General features: G+C 40.9%; 1 protein-coding gene and 1 non-coding gene across 2 annotated transcripts in view; both read left to right on the forward strand.

The window, feature by feature from the left end:
* The first annotated feature begins 1,927 nt into the window (after positions 1-1,927).
* On the forward strand, positions 1,928-2,034 carry LOC148846209 (small nucleolar RNA R71). Its single transcript, XR_016102709.1, has one exon. It is a non-coding gene; the product is annotated as a small nucleolar RNA R71 (small nucleolar RNA).
* A 12,900-nt stretch (positions 2,035-14,934) lies between these two features.
* The window catches only part of LOC148846210 (uncharacterized), a 29,207-nt gene continuing 21,382 nt past the window's right edge, over positions 14,935-22,759 (forward strand). Inside the window, exons 1-4 of the mRNA XM_088955946.1 lie at positions 14,935-15,391; positions 15,824-15,991; positions 16,109-16,432; positions 16,625-16,750. Coding sequence (XP_088812072.1) covers positions 14,935-15,391; positions 15,824-15,991; positions 16,109-16,432; positions 16,625-16,750 — 1,075 coding nt within the window. The remainder of the gene's footprint in view (positions 15,392-15,823; positions 15,992-16,108; positions 16,433-16,624; positions 16,751-22,759) is intronic.

The raw sequence follows: 22,759 nt of genomic DNA on the forward strand, positions 1-22,759 counted from the left end.
CTCACCATTTACCTGGTGAACTTTTTAAGATAGAAATGCATTGAGTAGTCGGGGAACTTTTGTAAGTGCTCAACTCTTATTCTTGTAAATTACCATTTAAGATATGTATCAGATCCGAGGAAAGGAGAATATGAATTTCATCATAGTCTAGCCTTCACTCCTAATTCATATATAAATCAGCTCCTTAATTGTCAAGGTTAATAATCAAATTTCACTAAGTTTCACATCTGTAACTAAATCTCTATGAGAGTTCAACTTTAGAGTGCCCCTTTGAACCCCGGTTGTCACCACAATTACTTATTTCTAAGGGTGAGTGCATTTTATGCTCCATCTCACCTTTTTTTTTTTTTTTCTTTTCGGTGTGAGTGCATTTTATGCTCCATCTCACACTTTTCTCTCTCTTTTTTTTTTTTTTTTTTTTTTTTTTTTTTTTTTTTTGGTGTGAGTGCATCTTATGCTCCATCTCACACTGGTCACTTGCTTGAGGTAGGTAAATAGGACTCATGTTCTAAGCTGCTAGTTTTACTATTCAGCTCAGAATAGCGGAGTCAATTTGGGCTTTTGTCCTTCTTTTGCAATTATTGAACCTCAAGAATTAGCACTTCAGATGTGCACTAGCTTTCTTGACCATTAACAATGAAATCAAGGGCTTCCATACACATGAAGGAAGTTAGGGCTAGTCATGCTGAAAGGCATATTCAGCTCCCCTTTTCTCCTGCATATATCAAATTGGGTCATTCACAAGAATAAAAACTTAACAAGTACATCAGTCTCCCTCAACTCATTGAATTCCTTCTTAAAAAAAAATCATCAAATAAATAGTAATGAACTTGAGGGGTTCAAGTCTTTTTTTTTTTTTTTTTTGGTTATGTCATTGCCTGCATATGTGTGTTGGGGTGCATGGTTTCAGCCCCCATACCCTAGCCTCAGGCTCACTCCCCCACACTTAAGATGAACATTGTCCTCAATGTTCGTAGTGTTAGGCAGTAACAATAAAACTAGCAAGAGCATCATCAAGTAATAGGAGGTATTTAGAGGACTTCCCTGAAGATCATTCTTAAATTCTGCAATATGTTGTCGGTGGAAAACTTCTTCTGCTAGAAATCACTTGCAAACTAGAAGAGGAGATCAGTATCTTTATTCAATTAAATTCTAAGAAAAACTAACTAAACTTAAATGCTATGAAAAATAAAAACAAAAAGCAAGTAAGATAGTTTATGACTAGGTATCTGAATTGGGAATTCTCCCAACAGCCTCTTGTTCCCTTGGGTTTACCATGGTGTTAGTAGGTAAGGTACCCGGAGCCCTTTCTGAAATCATCTGTGCCAGCTGCCCAACCTGAGTTTCCAAGTTCCTTATCGATGTTTCATTTTTCTGAAATCTATTTTCCGCACTAGCTATGAACTTGGTCATCAGCTCCTCCAAGTTAGATTTCGGTTCCGGCTGATAGAAGTTTTGGTGGAAAGGCTTAGGTGCATGCTGATTCAGGTGGCCTCTCCATCCGGGGTTATGGGCATGATGGTACTGATTTCCTGGCTGTCTTGTAAAGTTGCCAACAAAGTCTACTTGTTCTGTGGACTGAAAAGTCTGACTGCCAACTTGGAATTCAGTGCTATCATGGCCTCCCCCACACTTATCATACTGTACATGCATAGCTGCCATCTGCATCTCATCAAATTTTTTGCTAAGTGCTCCTATTTGTGCAGAGAGAGCTGTGAATGTATCCACATTATGAAGGCCATGCTGCTTTCTAACTGGTGTCCTTTTTGAATGCCATTGGTAGTTATTGGCTGCCATCTCCTCGATGAGTGCATGGGCAACCTCGGGAGTCTTATTGTTTATGGAGCCCCCAGCTGCTGCATCTAAGATGGTCTTGTTTGAATCGGTCAGACCATTATAAAATGTTTGCACTTGCAGCCAAATCGGAAGGCCATGGTGATGAACCCTCCTTAGTAGCTCCTTGTAACGTTCCCAGGACTCATAGAGAGATTCCCCCTCTTGCTGGAAAAAAGTAGTGATGTCATTCCTCATTTTAGCAGTTTTAGAAGGGGAAAATATTTAGAGAGAAAATGACTGGCCATTTCGTCCCATGTGGCTATAGATCCTGCCGGTAATGAGTTCAACCAAGCTTTGGCTTTATCCTTCAAAGAAAATGGGAATAACCTCAGCCGGATGGCATCATCACTTACCCCATTGTGTTTGAAGGTGTCACAGATTTCCAAGAAGTTAGCAATATGGGCATTCGGATCCTCATGGGCTATACCACAAAACTGAACCGTATTTTGTATCATTTGGATTATGGCCGGTTTAATTTCGAAGTTATTGGCAGCAATAGTTGGCCTGATAATGCTGGAGACAGTCCCGGTGAGGGTGGGCTTGGCATAATCCATCATAGTTCTTTGTTCAGCCATTTCTTGTGCTTCTTGTCTGACTTGCTTAGCAGCTCTCAAACGGACACGGAGAGTCCGTTCAATCTCCGGGTCGTAAAGGATCTCTTCTAGTTCAGGTCTGCTTGTCATAAACTGTTAAATTCAAAGCAATAAAAATGCCAATATTCACAAAAGAAAATAAATAACTAATCCTATTACAACTGAAAATGTAAAGTGAAGTATTGGAATATACAAACCTACATCCTAAAATAAATAAATGCAGCTAACTAAAAGCATATCAACATTTTATTCAATATACAGAATTCAGTAGCAATTTACAAACAGGTCTGAATTCAGTAATCTCTGAGTAGAACAATAGTTTACAAATTCCTCTTCTTTATATTGCTGAAATCAGGGACGGGATTTAATTACACATATCTAAACTACTGAGAGCTGAAATCTCAGTAGCTACTGAGAACAGTAATATACAGTTATGAAATCTTAGCAGCTACTGAGGATAGCCAAGTGCGGATCAGCAGTGATTGTGTTCAGGTCTGAGTTTCATATTAAAAGGCTCTTCTGTGCTACTGAAGGTCAATACACTAAACTGAAGTCAATGTACAAAGGATTGATAGCAATTCAGACATCAGTTCTACACAAAATTGAGATCAGCTCTGAAATCTCAGAAGCCACCGAGAACAACAATAAATATAATAGCAGCTTGATGTGTGGCTCATTGTGACACTAGCAAGTGCACTAGCCGTTCAAGTAATAAAGTAGTGAGTGAAGTATCGTTCCCACGAGGATTTAGGAAACAATTACCAATACTAAATTGAACATTTCTTATCTGATCAACAAATAAATCAAAACTCTAATGAAAGCTAAGAAATCCTAAATTAAAATCTATCTAAATCATTGGTCCAATTGCCTTCAATTCAGGTTAGAAGAGTAAGCAGTAAATGTCAATCTCAGAATTCAGCAATCTATCAATTTGGATCATTCGAATGAATCATGATTGAGCCTTGGTTTGGTGAAACCCCAAGGTCATGAACAGCCTCTCTCAAGTGCATGTTCATCCTATGCATGAGTGACGGTTCTTCTATCTCTAGCAAGAATCTAATCCTCATGCATGCATTTCTTCAAACACTTCTAAGGCATCAATTCAAATCTGAATTGATCACCAACTGAATTGTGCAAGTTATCTCTAACCTTGCACTCAATTCAGTTCTTGAATAGTAGATCTGAATTCCTAGAGTCTCTCTCAAGCACTTTAGGAATTCCAAGCTGTAGATTAATTCGCCCAATCTGAAAATTGCAGATCTGAATTCTCTTTCAAGCAATTCAGATCTTGCAATCTCAGATCTGAGAATTCAGATCTGAGTTTTGAAGGTTAGTTGGCCGAATTAATCTACAATCACACCCTTATTCAAGAAACTTCAAATACAATGCATGACCATTTGAATGAATCAAAAAGAATTAGATTGCTGAACTGAAATTTTACAAGCTGAAATACATCAAGGAAGAATGGAAACAAGGAGAAAGAAGAAAGAACATATAACTAAGAAACTGAATTCAAATCAAAAGAAAATGAAACTACAAATGATTTATTACAGAAGATCTTTGAATCACAAACTCTCAATTCGAACTCACCTTCTTCTTCTAGCTTGCTTGTCTTGAACTTCCTTCAGCCCTTCTTCTTCTTCTTCCTTGCGCCTAGCCTTCTTCTCTTCTCTTCTCTTCTTTCAAAGGGGCCGAACCTCTAAGAGTGGGAGAGCCTTCCTCTCAAGCAATTGAACAACTTTCTCCCCTCCTAGAGGCCTCCTTATATAGTTTTTCAAGGGGGCTCTTGCCCCTTCTTGAAGCCTCTAGAATGGGGTGTATTACACCCCTCATGAACCTTCTAGAGTGCTCCCTCCTTCTCTTCAAGAAACATCTAGGAGTTGCCGCCCCTAGCTCCCTTTGGGCTGCTATTTGGGCTACATCTTAGCTTGCTTTTGAGCTCATGTGGGCTACACTCTAGGCTGTTATTTGGGCTAAAAATGGGCCTTCCTTGCTGGGCCGAATTCTACTCATAGCTAGGCTTTATTTTCTTGGGTTTTCTCAAGGAGTTCACTTGCTCTTTTTGGGCCGAAGTGCTCTCTCTTGCTTCCATGACCGGGCTGGACTGAAATTGGTCTTTTTGAACATTCTTTTCTTGCCTTTTTCCTTCCTTTTCTTGGATTGATTATCCCTGAACTTATTCTTAGCATTAAGCTAAATTAAGGCAAAAATTAATAAAACCGGCATAAAAATCCATGCTAAAGTCCTCAAAAATTATAGATAAATTGTAAGTTCATCACAGCTGCTGATAACAGTATAGTTGTGCTCAGGTCTGATTTCCATATTGGAAGGCTACTAAATATCAGATCTGAGCCAACTGTTTTGATGAGCTATGCATCACCAAACACCAGATGGAGTAGCCATACTAAAACTGAGCAATTCAGCAGGATAACCTACTGATATTAGCAATGAAACATGCTGTATACAAATCTGCACAAAACCGAAATCAATTAGTAGTAAAAAGATCTGAAATCAGACCTGTATTCACCATGGTGTGGCTGCTGGGATCTGATTTTCTTTTTCTTTTCTTTTGAAATGAAATAGAACACAAAGTAGTAATGCAACTATACTACTGAACAAAATCTCCCATTTTTTTTTTAAAGGAAGAAAACTAAAACAAAATACAGCAATGCAACCAAAATCTTTTTGGACGAGTGCAGGTCTGATTGATGAATGCAATTCAGATCTGAACTCATTTTGAGATTTATTTATTTATTTATTTATATATATATTTTTTTTTAGAACCAAAAGAAGAAGAGAAATTTGATTTGCATAAGCTACATTAAAACTGAAACTAAGGATGGAACAATCAAGTATCAAGAGAAGAAACATGGCTCCATCAATGTAGCCCTTGATGGAGTATACACTTATTGGAATGTAGTACACACGGCTGCACACACCCATTCAGATCTGCTAGACTTTCTATTCATGCACAGCTGAAATCAGAGCTATCTATCTTGAAAAAATTTCAAAGATCAGCCCAGGACAATTCACAATGCCAATTTAGTAATGTTAATTGTAATACAAACCTGTTCAAAACCTGCCCTGGTTCAGTCTTGCTGTAGCAGGTCTGCTATAGTAGCCCTGCTATAGTTCTGAACTCTAATAGAAAAATGGTGTGGAAGTGCCACTTTTCATGAAATCTCTTGAGGCATAAAAAATTCTCAGATTAAATATACTTTTCTTCAACCAAATCAGCTTAGATAGATCGGAGTACAAGTTATTTAATACAGCAAAGTATGCCCTGTATCCTGCTCTGTTCACAACCCCAGTTCAGATCTAGGTGATTGCAGATCCGAATTTCTTCAACCATGACTATCCAATTGTTTTGGGGAGATAGCAGATTTTTTGTAGGGTGTATTGGGGTGAAGATAACCCCCAATTATCCTTTAAATTTACATCAGTTCAGGTCTGAGTTCAAGAGAACTCAGATCTGAACTGTTGCAGATCTACTACAGCAGAACTCAGATCTGAACTTGATGTGTTGCTCATTGTGACACTAGCAAGTGCACTAGCCGTTCAAGTAATAAAGTAGAGAGTGAAATATCGTTCCCACGAGGATTTAGGAAACAATTACCAATACTAAATTGAACACTTCTTATCTGATCAACAAATAAATCAAAACTCTAATGAAAGCTAAGAAATCCTAAATTAAAATCTATCTAAATCATTGGCCCAATTGCCTTCAAATCAGGCTAGAAGAGTAAGCAATAAATGTCAATCTCAGAATTCAGCAATCTATCAATTTGGATCATTCGAATGAATCATGATTGAGCCTTGGTTTGGTGAAACCCCAAGGTCATGAACAGCCTCTCTCAAGTGCATGTTCATCCTATGCATGAGTGACGGTTCTTCTATCTCTAGCAAGAATCTAATCCCCATGCATGCATTTTTTCAAACACTTCTAAGGCATCAATTCAAATCTGAATTGATCACCAACTGAATTGTGCAAGTTATCTCTAACCTTGCACTCAATTCAGTTCTTGAATAGTAGATCTGAATTCCTAGAGTCTCTCTCAAGCACTCTAGGAATTCCAAGCTGTAGATTAATTCGCCCAATCTGAAAATTGCAGATCTGAATTCTCTTTCAAGCAATTCAGATCTTACAATCTCAGATCTGAGAATTCAGATCTGAGTTTTGAAGGTTAATTGGCCGAATTAATCTACAATCACACCCTTATTCAAGAAACTTCAAATACAATGCATGACCATTTGAATGAATCAAAAAGAATTAGATTGCTGAACTGAAATTTTACAAGCTGAAATACATCAAGGAAGAATGGAAACAAGGAGAAAGAAGAAAGAACATATAACTAAGAAACTGAATTCAAATCAAAAGAAAATGAAACTACAAATGATTTATTACAGAAGATCTTTGAATCACAAACTCTCAATTCGAACTCACCTTCTTCTTCTAGCTTGCTTGTCTTGAACTTCCTTCAGCCCTTCTTCTTCTTCTTCCTTGCGCCTAGCCTTCTTCTCTTCTCTTCTCTTCTTTCAAAGGGGCCGAACCTCTAAGAGTGGGAGAGCCTTCCTCTCAAGCAATTGAACAACTTTCTCCCCTCCTAGAGGCTTCCTTATATAGTTTTTCAAGGGGGCTCTTGCCCCTTCTTGAAGCCTCTAGAATGGGGTGTATTACACCCCTCATGAACCTTCTAGAGTGCTCCCTCCTTCTCTTCAAGAAAGTCCTAGAAGTTGCCGCCCCTAGCTCCCTTTGGGCTGCTATTTGGGCTACAACTTAGCTTGCTTTTGAGCTCAAGTGGGCTACACTCTAGGCTGTTATTTGGGCTAAAAATGGGCTGGGCCGAAATTTCCTTCTTGCTAGGCTTCTTCCCTTGGATTTTCCAAAGAGTTTCACTTGCTCTTCTTGGGCCGAATGAAATTCTCTTGCTCTCATGGCTGGGCTAGACTGAAATTGGTTTTTTTGAACCTTCTTTTCTTGCCTTTTTCCTTCCTTTTCTTGGATTGATTATCCCTGAACTTATTCTTAGCATTAAGCTAAATTAAGGCAAAAATTAATAAAACCGGCATAAAAATCCATGCTAAATTCCTCATAAAATATAGATAAATTGTAGGTTCATCACTTGGCCCAGGGACCACTTAATGTAAGTGTTGGGCCCATAGGGTCCATATGATGGACTCAAGGGGTTCATTGAGTTTTTCAGTGAATTCGGCTGGGCCTTGTATTAAAGGCTGGGCCGAACCCATGTGGCTGGTGTGTAGATCAATGCTTGGCTCCTATGCCATACAAAGAAGCCAACTGGGCAGCAGATTGGAAAGTAATTAGACACTGAACACTTAATGGGCCAGAAGCCCATTTCGAGGTGGGCTGATATGATCACCCATCCTTTGGGCGAATCTGAGATTAATGTTAGTAAAAGGATTGGGCCTTTAGCCTTATCCACTCTTGGAGACAAAATTCAAATTAGATTTGAATCTGGTAACCTCCTGATAAGATTAGGAGTAAGCTAACTTTATTTGCAGATAGGATTAAGATTATCCCCTATCCAAATACTGATTTGGATTGGGATAACTCCTAATTAGGAGGATTCTTAATCAAGAAGAAAGGAGGAGAAACCCTAACCAAGAAAGAGAAATATCAGATTTCGAACCACCTTGAAGAGAGATAGGATATCTCCTGCGAATTGAGATAGGATCTCATTCATACTCCTCAAAAGAGAAAGGCAGTTCAGCCTTTTCGCCTTTAGAGTTCTCCTCCTACCGCCGCCATCTTTTTTGCAAGATTAGATCTTTGCAGAAAAAGAAAGTCAAGATATCTGTTCTTGACATTAGTCTTGCAACAAAGACTAAAAGGATTCAGTGTTTAGTGTTTCCAGAGGATTCTTGTGAAGGATCCAGTGTGTAGGATGCACCCTGCTGGTTCTGTTACATCCACAGCTGTGTCATCTTCAGTAGGAACGGATCTTGGAGCATTCATTGGACGTGAACATCAACTTTGGGAGATACTGCTTCTCTGGATCAGGTATATTCCTCCCATTTATCTTTTGGTACAGATCTGGTTTGATTATGGTTCAAGTAGGATCCTTGAATATTGTATTCTAAACTTAGGGAATATGATTCCCAGTTGGGAGAAGGTAGGAAATTTTTTGAAATTCGCCCACCCATTCCGCAACCTTTATGGCGTCCATTAGATGGATCCTACCATTCTTTCACCCACGCCATACAAGGAAGCCCAACTAGGTAGCAGTCTGGAAGGCTAAATGAATGCATAACCTTAAATGGGCCCTAAGCCCATTTCGAACTGGGCTAATTTGATTAGTCACTTAAGAGGAGAATTCTGAGATGGATCAGCTGATAGGATTGGGCCCACACCCTATCCACTTAGAGAGTCCAAGATCTAAATGAGATTTAGATCTGGAAACTTCCTAACTAGATTAGGAGATGGCTGATGTAATCTGCAGATAAGATAAGGGTTATCCCTTATCTTAAATGGACTTCTAATCTAGATATGATTTGGGTTAGCAACTCCTAATGGAATTAGGAGCTGATCCCTTTAAGTCTATAAAAGGAAGAGGGGGTGGCAGCCTTTATACATCCCATCACAAGCAATCAACAGATAGTCTTGTCTTCAAAGCTGAAATCATAGAAGAGAGAATCTGCACCCTGCAAATACTCTCTTGCTGCCTCCTTCCTGCAGCCGCCGCCTACAGCAGTTCGATCTCTAGTTTTTGGGAGAAATCAAGATTGGATCTTGATTCCAATCTTTTGGAGAAAAGATTGGTGGGAGTTGTATTCACAAGCCGTCTAGGTGATTCTTGAGAAGGATCAAGTTCTTTTGGAAGAACATTGCTGATTCTGCTCCACCCTACATTGTGCCATCTTCAGTGGGAGCTGATTTTGGATCCTTCCTTGGGCGTGAACACCTCCATTGGGTGATACTACTTCTCTGTATCAGGTATTATCTCTCCCTACTCCTTTTGGTTCAGATCTGGTTCAGTTTATGGTTCAAGAATGATCTTTGAAAATATGATTTTCTAAATGGGGAATTCAATTCCCAATTGAAGGGAGAGAAAAAGTTTTTGAAATTCGCCCCCTTATTTCGCAATCTTTGGATGTCCATGTGATGGATTTCCTATCCCTTCAGTGGTATCAGAGCCATGGTTCAAATCTTGAAGCATTCTGCTTCAGATTTGTACCTACGCAAATAGGGAGAAGGCTTTCTACCCAATTTGCACAGATATGCGTTTTGGAAAATTTGTTCCCAAAATTGATGGACAAATAATCTGAAATTAATTATATATAAATCTGACTATTGATTAGAATAGTTCTTTATAATTTTCTTGATTTATGGGCTGTTCGTACAAGAGGAGATCGAATTCTTGATTTGCGTAGGGAGAACTACAAGATTTGTAGTTTCTTGAATTTATTTATTACATTTGATCTATAAATAATTTTTTTTTTTATTTTTAGACTCAATGTATAGGCATTCGATCTAATGTAATTATTAATAGAAATAGGATTTCTATTTAATTTTATTTTTGGATCGAAGATGGCGGCGCAAAAAAGGAGATTTCGTAGAAAAGGAGATTTCGCAGATGGGAGACATAGAATCTACGATTTACAGTTTGTGAATCTGCAATCTGTGATCTAACCTCTATTTTGCAGGATGGAGTGTGCGAACAGCCCTGATTAACTGATTCTTGATTTTCTTTTATCAGTTATTTAATTTCAGATTATTTTTTTGAATTAAGGATTTAATTAAAGATCAAACCCTAGACCCATTCGAACCAAGGTTGTTTTAAAACTGTTTGGACCAATTCTAGGGTTTAATCAAGGCTGAAAGTCAGCCCTAATTTTCCCACTAATGGGCTTGAGGATTGATATTTAATTAAATGGTTAATTCGGCCCAACCTGTAAAGGCCTAGTTTTAAATAGTTAAAACTGCCAAAAGCCCACTTCAAAGGATAAAGCTAAATGGGCCGAACTGGGTAACCCTAATTCAGCCTATATACCTAGATAATATTAATGGTTAATATTATGGATTTTCAACGGGCTTCCAATGGACCTTACAGATAATTAGTTGATTGGATCAATTTATCCCTCCATAAGATGTTTGGATGTGTGATGTGCTCCGTACATGGGCCATAAGTGCTTGGCCCATGCTCATTCGACAGTGGCTCTTGCGCACACCATGGCTGAATGCACATCATTGCCATGGTGTCCCTTTTGGTCATTTGATGACCTCCCTTAGTGGTGGGCCCCACACCTCATTGAGAGATTACGTGTGGAACCCTAGCCGATTTAAGGCCCACTGAAATCTGACTTTATGAAAGTCAGTGGGGGCCACTTTGGTTTGACCTAAATCAAACTAGGGCGTAATTAACTGTTCCCTCAAACTAATATGAGTGCACGTGATAGGGAGATTCATACGATGAACTCTCTAAAGGCCTTCCATCATTAGCATGAGGATGGGTCCTTTAGTAATGAGGAAACGCACCAGAAAATGGGCTATCCATTTGTTGTTGGGCTTGTCTAAGTGTTTCATAAGATGATAGGGGCGTCATAGACCGATGTGGGAGGGGCTTCACCAGAAAATGGGAACTCTCTCATGGTACCTTGGCGTTCACGAATATGATGGGTAAGCACTCACTGGACAGAAAGGTTTACCTGAAAATGACTTTGAACCTTGTCTGATAGAGGCCAAAGTGAAAATTCATATGATGAGTGGATATGATCCTTCATGGAAAGGTGATGGGGTTATGCAGCTGAAACAGTTGGCTCCATGCACCCTATGTGATTTCCCATATTTCCAGAGACAACCCGTTGTCTCCGTTACTGAGATAGGAGGGAAATATCGGAGATGAATAAATGGAAATGGATCGTAAATTAAAATCCATATCTATGAATTGAACATGAATCAAATTAGGTTATGGACTAATGTTTGCTCTTTTATCAGAAAATGGCAAACAGATCATTTGCAAAGCTTCTTGACGACAACAAGCTTAAGGGCCCAAACTATGCCGACTGGTACAGGAACCTTATGTTGGTCCTAGTTTCTGAAAACCTGGACAAAGTGGCAAAGAATCCTGCCCCGGAGCGTCCGGGTGACAGGGCTTCTGAGGCTCGAAGAAGAGATTATCAGGAATGGGAGGAGAAAAACTCCCTTGCCCGGTGTTACATCATTGCCTCTTTGGACAACCCAATACAGAGGCATTTTGATCAGATCGGACTTGCCAAGGACATATTGGATAGTCTAAGGATGATGTATGAAGAGTAGAATTGTTCTACTTGACAAAAGGTCTTGAAACAGTTCATGACCACACAAATGTCCAAGGGCCAACAAGTTCACGACCATTGTCTTCGGATGATGGGTTACATCAACGAACTGGAGACTCTTGGATCCGGGCTGGACCTTGCGACCCAGATAGATGCTATCCTTAATTCTTTGCCTCCTTCCTTTAATCCATTCATCATGAATTATAACATGAACCAGCTAAATGTCAGCTTACAAGAGCTCAGCAATATGTTGCAAAGAGCCAAAGAACTGATTAGAAAGGATGAGCTTGTAGCTATGCTTGTTGAAGCTAGCAAGACGGGCAAGTGATAAGAATAAAATTTTTCATATGTTTATCCCTCAATGTTCAGTATTTTATACTTAATTGGTACCTAATTGGACTCATTACTCTTGTATTTCGATTCAGGGCAAGCAAGAAGGCGATTGGAAAAAACAAGGCTAATCGGATGTTTTTGTACAGTTTCGGCACCGATCAGTGATATAGGCCTAACTCTCAATTCCGGACTCTGATTTGGATATTTCAAGAAGCACTGAAAAGATAAAGAAAAGGCCCACAACTTTTATGTTTTGGGTTTTGGCAGAATCGGTCCGCATCAAAGACGAATTCGGGCCCAAAATCAGAGCAATTTCGCAGCAAGGCCCATTTCACAAGCTGAAGCCCATTTCGCAGAGAGTCTCGAAGCATGCCCGAATTGTTAAAGAAACCCAGTTCGAATTCAAGATCCAAGAGTCCTATTAGAATAAAAGTTGAATGTAATCTCAATAAAAGAGTTTTACCAGATTTAAATTCTCAAATTGTAATCCTATAAAGATAAGAGATAAGAGTTAGATAGGATAAGTTCAAATTAGACTAGGACTTTCCAATTTGAGGATAATCTCCTTAAGGGAGTTGGAGAGCAGCCCTCTCCCCAAATCTATATAAAGGGGGGGCGGATCAGCACCCAAGGCATCAATTCCTCCAGGAGAGCTTCAGTCTTCAGAGAAGGAAATCAGCAACCAAGGAGGAAGAAGCAAGAGTTTGCTCCCCTTTCTCATCTAGAAGCTGCGTTTTCATCATGAAGTGTCTGTAAGTTTTTATTTCTGGTTGAAGGGTTAGGGAAGCCTTGATTCTGTAATATTGTGAGATCTAATTGATTTTTTTTTATTTTAGTTCATTGTTTATGGGTATTCATATATTTTCTGCTAATTAACTGTGAGGATTATTTTTCTTGATTAAGCAAGAAGGGCCCCTTGCTCATTCAATGGAAATAATCTATGGCCGATTGAACCTCCAGCGTCGTATACGATTGATAGGTTCGATCATGGTGGCAACTAACATAAATTGATTGCAAAAAAGTTTTCGATCTATGTTAGGAAAATATATGATCTGGTTTAAACGATCCGAGCTTGTGAGATCGCTGACCAGAATTGGGTCTCTCCCCTCTTAATGCTATTAATAGGTTAAATCCTAAGACCTTGTTTAGGACTGCCTATTAATAAGGGAAGCAATCAAAGAGCTTGTTTTGGTTGTCTAATAATAAGAGTAGAGGCTGGTTGTTAGAGCTTGTTAATAGCTATAACCAATTTATTCAGAAACATATGAATCTATCTTTGCATCAAGGATCAATGCTATGAATCAAAGCTGAACTTGTCCCTTCAACCGGAAACCATCTCCCATCGATTTAATCTTTGTTTTCTGTTATTTTCTGCTATTTTCTTAATTTCGTTAGCTTTACAACCCCCCTTAATCCATCTACTTGGAAATAAATCCACCCAATCCCTGTGGAGAATGACCTTGCTCATCACTATCTGCAAATTATTAACCCAGAGCAAGAATATTTATCTTTGGTTGGGTTCGGCACCCACCAAAAAATTTGGCGCCGTTGCTAGGGATTGGCATCCTAAGTAGGTTTATTTCCTTTTGTTTGGTTTATGCCTCGCTCTTCTCGTGTAGGTGAACTCCACTACGACCCTGAGATCGATAACACAGTTCACCGCTTGAGGAAAGAAGCCAAGCAATGCCGCAACCAATCAGCATCACTCCCCACTTCCGGAGTGAAGTCGGCTGCAGAAATCATTGAGCCATCCAACCATTCTGAAGAAGAAGTCATGGCCAACAACAAAGAAAGAACCCTTAGAGAGCTAGCTGTACCGGATCTGCACCAACAACCTCTCTGCATCGAATATGCAGATCTAGCGGTACCCTTTGAACTTAAATCAGGTCTTATACACTTACTCCCTACTTTTCGTGGACTTACAGGCGAAGACCCTCACAAGCACCTAAAAGAATTCCACGTAGTATGCTCAAGCATGAAACCTCAAGGTGTTACCGAGGAACAGATCAAACTGCGTGCCTTTCCTTTCTCACTAGCTGATAAGGCTAAGGATTGGCTGTACTACCTACCCTCTGGTTCCATCACCACATGGAATGATATGAAAAGGCAATTCCTTGAGAATTTCTTCCCTGCTTCCCGAGCGGCTAACATCAGAAAGGAGATCTATGGCATAAGACAATTAAGTGGGGAAACTCTCTACGAATACTGGGAGAGATTCAAGCAACTATGCACCAGCTGTCCGCAACATCAAATTCCAGACCAGCTCCTTATCCAATATTTTTATGAAGGGTTACTACCAATGGATAGGAGTATGATCGATGCAGCAAGCAGAGGAGTGTTGGTGAACAAAACTCCTACACAAGCAAGAGAGTTGATCTCAAATATGGCAGCCAACTCTCAATAGTTTGGCTATAGGCTCAACCCTCCAACAACTCATGCTAACGAGGTAAACATCTCATCCCTAGAACAGAAAATTGCAAGCCTGGCCTCTCTTGTCTGTCAAATGGCCACAGGTAATACACAAACGGTGAAGGCTTGCGGGATTTGCTCAACTTCGGGACATCCAACTGACATGTGCCCTACGCTTTAAGATGAACCTTACGAACAAGCTAATGCTGTTGGAGGATTCCCGCAAAAGAGATATGATCCCTACTCGAACACCTACAATGCAGGATGGAGGGATCATCCCAACCTGAACTATGGAACCAAGGCCTTCGGCTTCCAACATCAGCATCAAACCAGGCCGCCGGCTCCATCATATTCAGCTGCTCCCAACTCACGTATGTCTCTCGATGAAATTGTGAAAGCCCTTGCAACTAACACTCAACAATTTCAATAGGAGACGAGGACAAGTATCCAAAACCTGGAGAATCAGGTCAGCCAGTTAGCAACAGCTATGAGTCAAATGGAATCCCAATCATCAGGGAGGCTACCTTCCCAGACCACGACCAACCCAAAACAGAATGCTAGCGCTATCACATTGAGAAGTGGGAAGGTGCTGAATGAACGCAATCAAGAAGCATCCAAGGATACAACCAAAAAGGAGACACCATCTCCCCAAACGGATTCAAGCGGAAAGCCACCCCAAGCCATAGTCATCGCTCCACCTTTTCCTAGCCGATTTGCGAGATCCAAGAAGAAGGAGCAAGAAAAGGACATTCTCGAGACCTTCCGCAAAGTTGAGGTAAACATCCCCCTCCTTGATGCAATTAAGCAAGTACCCCGCTATGCCAAATTTCTCAAGGAGCTGTGCACTACTAAGAGAAGGCTGAAAGGTGATGAGAAGGTCCATATAGGAGAAAATGTTTCAGCCATTCTCCAGAAAAGACTACCCCCTAAATGCGAGGATCCAGGTATGTTTACCATTCCCTGTAAGATAGGAAATGTCCAGATCGAAAAGGCTATGCTAGACCTAGGAGCTTCAATAAATGTCATGCCCCATTCTATTTATACAACAATGAATCTCGGACCATTAAAAGAAACGGGCATGATCTTACAACTTGCTGATCGGTCTACTACATACCCGAAGGGAGTCTTAGAGGACGTCCTAGTCCAAGTTAATAATTTGGTCTTTCCTGCCGATTTTTATGTGATCGACATGGAAGAAGATAACTCTTCCAACTCGACCCCAATTTTTCTAGGAAGACCCTTTCTTAAGATGTCCAGAACAAAAATCAATGTGCACAAGGGGACACTTACCATGGAATTCGATGGTCACATCATTAATTTTAATATCTATGATGCCATGAGATACCCTAATGATGCGCATTCTATTTTCTCTATAGATGTTATTGATTCCTTAGTGCAACAGACTTTTGATCTAGAAGATGAAGACACACTGAGAGTTGCACTTAACAATGGGCCTGATGAACTGCAACGAGCAAAGCAGAAGTTTATGCTGAATTCAGAACTGCAAACTTTGACTTCTGAACTGAACTCTTTTGAATTTGCCCGTAATTCTTCTTTCATTAGTTTACCCCTATCTCACACAAGGCTCCTTCCATCTATTGTGCAGGCACCCCAGCTGGAGCTGAAATAATTACCAAAGCACCTAAAGTACATGTTCCTAGGCAAGGGGGAGACACTACCTGTGATAGTTTCCTCCAAACTCGATGCACTCGAAGAAAGGAAACTAATTCAAGCACTTAAGGAACGCAAGGAAGCAATCGGATGGATAGTAGCTGATATCAAGGGGATAAGCCCATCTACCTGCATGCACAAAATACTCTTGGAAGAAGACTCCAAACCTACAATCGGAGCCCAACGCCGATTAAATCCACCACTGATGGAGGTAGTGAAGAAAGAAGTTTTAAAACTTCTAGATGCTGGGATAATCTATCCCATTTCAGATAGTAAGTGGGTAAGTCCAGTACAAGTAGTTCCGAAGAAAACAGGTATGACGGTGGTCGAAAATCAAGACGGTGAGTTAGTGCCTATCCGAATTCAAAATGGGTGGCGGGTGTGTATAGATTACCGGAAGCTGAATTCGTTAACCCGAAAAGACCACTTCCTGCTCCCTTTTATCGATCAAATGTTTGAAAGACTAGCTGGAAAATCTCATTACTATTGTCTTGATGGTTATTCAGGGTTTCATCAAATTCCAGTTGCACCCGAGGACCAAGAAAAGACTACCTTCACCTGCCCCTTCAGTACCTTTGCTTATCGGCGCATGCCATTTGGTCTCTGCAATGCTCCCGCCACATTCCAAAGATGTATGGTTAGTATATTTTCAGATTATGTGGAAAGCATTATAGAGGTATTTATGGACGACTTCACGCTGTATGGGGATTCTTTTGATTCATGCTTATCTAACCATACAAAGGTAGTTGAAACTGCGATTTGCGTGCTGAATTGGGTTGAAACCAAATCGGTTCCGAACACTCCATATGAACTTTGGACCGGAAAGAAACCAAGTGTCAAACACTTGAATATTTGGGTTTGTCCAGCACACGTTAAAAGAACGAGTGCAGACAAGTTGGAAATTCTTGGAGACCGATTACATCCTGGACACCCATCGCCAGGAAATTGTTTTTGATGAGGAGAGCTCAGGAGCAGTGGGAGATGTCCCACAAGTTTCAAGTAGTGACCAACCTAGAAGATCCACTCGGGTATCCAGGCCACCAGTCCATTATGGTTATGACCAGGATAGTTACCTGGTGGAAACCTCGACAAGTGAGGAGGATCCCATGACTTACGTGGAAGCTATGTTGGACATAGATTCCCAGAAGTGGGTGGAGGCCATGAGAGCAGAGATGGACTCAATGGAGACCAATGGAGTCTGGACTCTAGTAGATCCACCCTCCGAGGAAAAAGCAATTGGTTGCAAATGGATTTACAAGAGGAAAGGGCCCCGATGGTAAGGTTGAGACCTTCAAAGCTCGTCTGGTGGCGAAAGGGTACACTTAGAAAGAGGGCATCGATTATGAGGAAACTTTTTTGCCTGTGGCTATGCTTAAATCCATTAGGATCCTGATAGTTGTAGCAGCATACCATGATTACGAGATTTGGCAAATGGATGTCAAAACTGCATTCCTGAATGGAGATCTTACTGAAGATATCTATATGCAACAGCCGCAAGGCTTCATAGCTGCGGGTCAAGAAAACTTGGTATGTAAACTCAATAGATCCATTTATGGACATAAGCAAGCTTCTAGAAGTTGGAACATCCGTTTTGACTCTGCTGTCAAATCATTTGACTTCGAGTAGAATCCGGATGAACCCTGTGTTTACAGGAAGTACAGTGGAGATAAGGTTACCTTCTTGGTTCTATATGTAGATGACATTCTACTCATTGGGAATGATGTACGAATGTTGACTATGGTGAAAGTATGGCTTTCACAGCAATTCTCCATGAAAGATCCTGGAGAAGCCTCCGATATACTGGGTCTTCGACTCTATAGAGATAGATCGAAGCAGATAATTGGATTATCCCAATCTGCCTACATTGACAAAATAGTCAAAAGATACAACATGAAAATGTCCAAGAAAGGAAATGTTCCTTTCAGGCACGGAGTCACTCTCTCCAAGAAGATGTCTCCCAAGACTTCTGAGGAGATTGATGGCATGAAAGACGTTCCCTATGCCTCTGCCGTAGGGAGCATCATGTATGCCATGTTGTGCACTCGTCCTGAGATTGCTCAGGCAATGAGTGTAGTAAGCAGATTTCAGGCCAACCCAGGGCAGGAGCACTGGACTGCTGTGAAAAACATACTTAAGTACCTTCGAAGAACAAAAGAGTTTTGTCTAGTATTCGATAGTAGCTCACTACAGATCCAAAGGTATATAGATGCCAATTTCCAGTCGGATCTAGATGATAGAAAGTCTTCATTTGGATATGTTTTCACGATAGGATCGTGTGCTGTTTGCTAGAAAAGCAGCAAATAGGGGTCCACTACAGACTCCACGACCGAGGCCGAGTACATTACCGCAAGTGACGCTGCCAAAGAAGCCGTGGGGATGAAGAATTTCGTTGACAAGTTAGGAGTAGTTCCATCCAGCACATCACCCATCCCATTGTTGTGTGCAAGTGGGAGCTGTTAGACAGTTTTGTATGCCCTTAGCTTCAATCAAAATGATGTACTTTATGAGTTTATTGTAAATGAATAAAAGTGCATATTTGATTCATGTTCCCTTGGTATGTTTCTATGTAATACCCTTAAACTGGATACTTAATGAGACTTATGTTAGTTTAGAATGTTCATAGCCAGTGGGTCGGTTTGGGGAGACCTATCCTGTCAAGGCTGACACTGTGGTGCCACGAAGTCGGTTGGGCTGACTTGTCTCATCTACCGGGGTGAGACCCTCAGCACATACATTGTAGGATTAATTGAATCTTTGAACTGGACCAGATTTCCAGTATTGCCATAGACCTTGGAGATTGATGGGCAAAACTGGAAAGTTACACCCGACCCGTAGACTCGATTATGATACTGCACTAGGTGTTGGATTGGGCTATCTTTGATGTACTAATCAGTGAGATCCTTAGTGGGGGTCAAAACCTGGGTATGTTGGGACAGTCTGAGAATTCATCTGAGTGGGTGATCATAGTGACAAGATCAACCCCTTTGTCGGACAAAGTTAATGATCGGGGATGCACTCTCACTGATGAAACCAAGACTGCCGGCAACCGATTTCAATCGTTGAGATTTGTTTTGTAAAATACATTTTATATGAGATATAAAAATATACAAATTATGGTTTCGAAATGATTTGCAAAAGGTTTTAATTCCTGGGATCCATAGAAGAGAGAGTGCAACACTGTTCCTTGCAGCCGAGGGAGAGGTCCTCTCTTGTCGGGCAGTGTATGATCAATATGGGCTGAGAGGTTAAGTGTAAGACCATTGAGGATAATACCTGATGGGCTAATCTTGCATCTGCCCACAGTCCTTGGGTGTTACAAGGTGGCTTGGCCAGGGACCAATTAGGGTAAGTTTTGGGCCCATAGAGCCCATCTGATGGGTTTCAAGGGGTGCATTGTCCATAACAGTGTATTCAGCCAGGCCTTGTAACAAAGGCTGGGCCGAACCCATGTGGCTGATGTGTAGATCAATGTTTGGGTCCCACGCCATACAAGGAAGCCCAACTGGGCAGTAGTCTGGAAGGCTAAATGAATACATAACCTTAAATGGGCCTCAAGCCCATTTCGAACTATGCAAATTTGATTAGTCACTTAATGGGCGAATTCTGAGATGGATCAGCTGATAGGATTGGGCCCACATTCTATCCACTTAGAGAGTCCAAGATCTAAATGAGGTTTAGATCTGGAAACTTCCTAATTTGATTAGGAGATGGCTGATCTAATCTGCAAATAAGATAAGGGTTATCCCTTATATTAAAGGGATTTTAATCCAGATATGATTTGGGTTAGCAACTCCTAATGGGATTAGGAGCTGATCCCTTTAAGTCTATAAAAGGAAGAGGGGGCGGCAGCCTTTATACATCCCATCACAAGCAATCAACAGATAGTCTTGTCTTCAGAGATGAAATCACAGAAGAGAGAATTCTGCACCCTACAAATACTCTCATGCCGCCTCCTTCCTGTAGCCGCCGCCTACAATAGTTCGATCTCTAGTTCTTGGGAGAAATCAAGATTGGATATTGATTCTAATCTTTTGGAGAAAAAATTGGTGGGAGTTGTATTCACAAGCCGTCCAGGTGATTCTTGAGAAGGATCAAGTTCTTTTGGAAGAACACTGCTGATTCTACTCCACCCTGCATAGCGCCATTTTCAGTGAGACCAGATTTTGGATCCTTCCTTGGGCATGAACACCTCCATTAGGAGATACTACTTCTCTGTATTGGGTATTATCACTCCCTACTCCTTTTGGTTCAGATCTGGTTCAGTTTGTGGTTCAAGAATGATCCTTGAAAATATGATCTTCTAAATGGGGAATTCGATTCCTAGTTGAAGGGAGAGAAAAATTTTTTGAAATTTGCCCCCTTATTCCGCAATCTTTGGGCATCCATGTGATGGATTTCCTATCCCTTCAAGTCACTACCTGGAACTTGTGGGACATCTCCCACTGCTCCTGAGCTCTCCTCATCAAGAACAATTTCTTGATGATGGGTGTCCAGAATGTAATCGGTCTCCAAGAATTGGGCATTTCGACTGCAGAACACTTTCTGCTCACTTAGGTCATAGAAAAGGTAACCTACAGAGCCTTTTGAGTAGCCTACAAATAGGCAACGACTGGTCTTGGATTCCAACTTGTCTGCACTCGTTCTTTTAATGTGTGTTGGACAACCCCAAATCTTCAAGTGTCTGACACTTGGATTCTTTTCGGTCCAAAGTACATATGGAGTATTCGGAACCAATTTGGTTGGAACCCGATTCTGCACGTTAATCACAGCCTCTAATTCGTAACCTCAAAAGGATGTGGGTAACTCTGAGTGTATGAGAAGCGACCGGACCATATCTAATAAGGTCCTATTCCTCTTCTCTGAAACCCCGTTAAGTTGTGGTGTAGCAGGAAGAGCTAATTGTGATACTATCCCATTGTCCTTTAAGTAGTCCTTGAATTCATCAGAGAGATACTCGCCACCTCGATCAGATCGAAGGGCTTTAATTTCTCTCCCTAGCCGTTTCTTGACCTCTTGTCTAAACTCTTTGAACTTTCAAAGGATTCAGACTTGTGTCTCATCAGGTACATGTAACCATATCGTGACAAATCATCTGTGAAGGTGATGAAATACACGTGTTGATTTCATGTCTTAACACTTGGGGGACCACATACATCAGTATGTATTAGGTCAAGTGTGCCTGTACATCCTTCAGGCTTACCGTTAAATGGCCGTTTTGTCATCTTGCCTTGTAGGCAAGGCTCATAGGTGAGAAATCATCTGATACCACTAAAGGGATAGGATATCCATCACATGGACGCCCAAATATTGCGGAATAGGTGGGCGAATTTCAAAAATTTTTCTCTCCCTTCAATTGGGAATCAAATTCCCTATTTATAAAATCTTATTTTCAAGGATCATTCTTGAACCATAAACTGAACCAGATCTGAACCAAATAGAGTAGGGAGGGATAATACCTGATACAGAGAAATAGTATCTCCCAATGGAGGAGTTCACGCCCAAGGAAGGACCCAAAATTTTCTCCCACTAAAGATGGCATAGTGCAGGGTGGAGCAGAATCAGTGGTGTTCTTCCAAAAGAACTTCACCCTTCGCAAGAATCAACTGGACGGCTTGTGAATACAACTCCCACCAATCTTTTCTCCAAAAGATTGGTATCAAGATCAAATCTTGATTTCTCCCAAGAACTGGAAATTGAACTGCTGTAAACGGCGGCTACAGGAAGGAGGCGGCAAGAGAGTATTTGCAGGGTGCAGAATTCTCTCTTCTAGTAATCTCAACTGTGAAGACAAAGGTATCTGGATTGCATTGCATGTCTAAAGGCTGTCGCCCCCCTCTTCCTTTTATTGACTTAAAGGGATCAGCTCCTAATTCCATTATGAGTTGCTAACCCAAATCATATTTGGATTAGAAGTTCCTTCAAGTGATAAGGGATAACCCTTATCTTATCTGCAGATTAGATCAGCCATCTCCAAATCTAATTAGGAGGTTTCCAGATCTAAATCTCATTTAGATCTTGGACTCTCTAAGTGGATAGGGTCTGGGCCCAATCCTATCAGCTGATCCATCTCAGAATTCACCCCTTAAGTGACTAATCAAATTAGCCCAGTTCGAAATGGGCTTTAGGCACATTTATGGTTATGTATTCATTTATCTTTCCAAACTGCTGCCCAGTTGGGCTTCCTTGTATGGCGTGGGACCCAAACATTGATCTACACATCAGCCACATGGGTTCAGCCCAGCCTTTGTTACAAGGCCTGGCTGAATACACTGTTATGGATAGTGCACCCTCTAAAACCCATCAGATGGGCTCTATGGGCCCAACACTTACCCTAAGTGGTTCCTAGGCCAAGCCACCTTGTAACACCCAGGGACTGTGGGCAGATGCAAGATTAGCCCATCAGGTATTATCCTTAATGGTCTTACACTTAACCTCTCAACCCATAATGATCATACACTACCCGACAAGAGAGGACCTCTCCCTCGGTTGCAAGGAACAGTGTTGCACTCTCTCTTATATGGATCCCGGGAATTAAAACCTATTTGCAAATATTTCAAAACCATAATATATATACTTTTATATCTCATTCAAAATATATTTTGCAAGACAAATCTCAACGATTGAAATCGGCTACCCGCAGT

Source organism: Nelumbo lutea, chromosome 7 (assembly GCF_056320005.1).
Source record: "Nelumbo lutea isolate HS-2025 chromosome 7, American lotus-T2T, whole genome shotgun sequence".
Lineage (NCBI taxonomy): Eukaryota > Viridiplantae > Streptophyta > Magnoliopsida > Proteales > Nelumbonaceae > Nelumbo > Nelumbo lutea.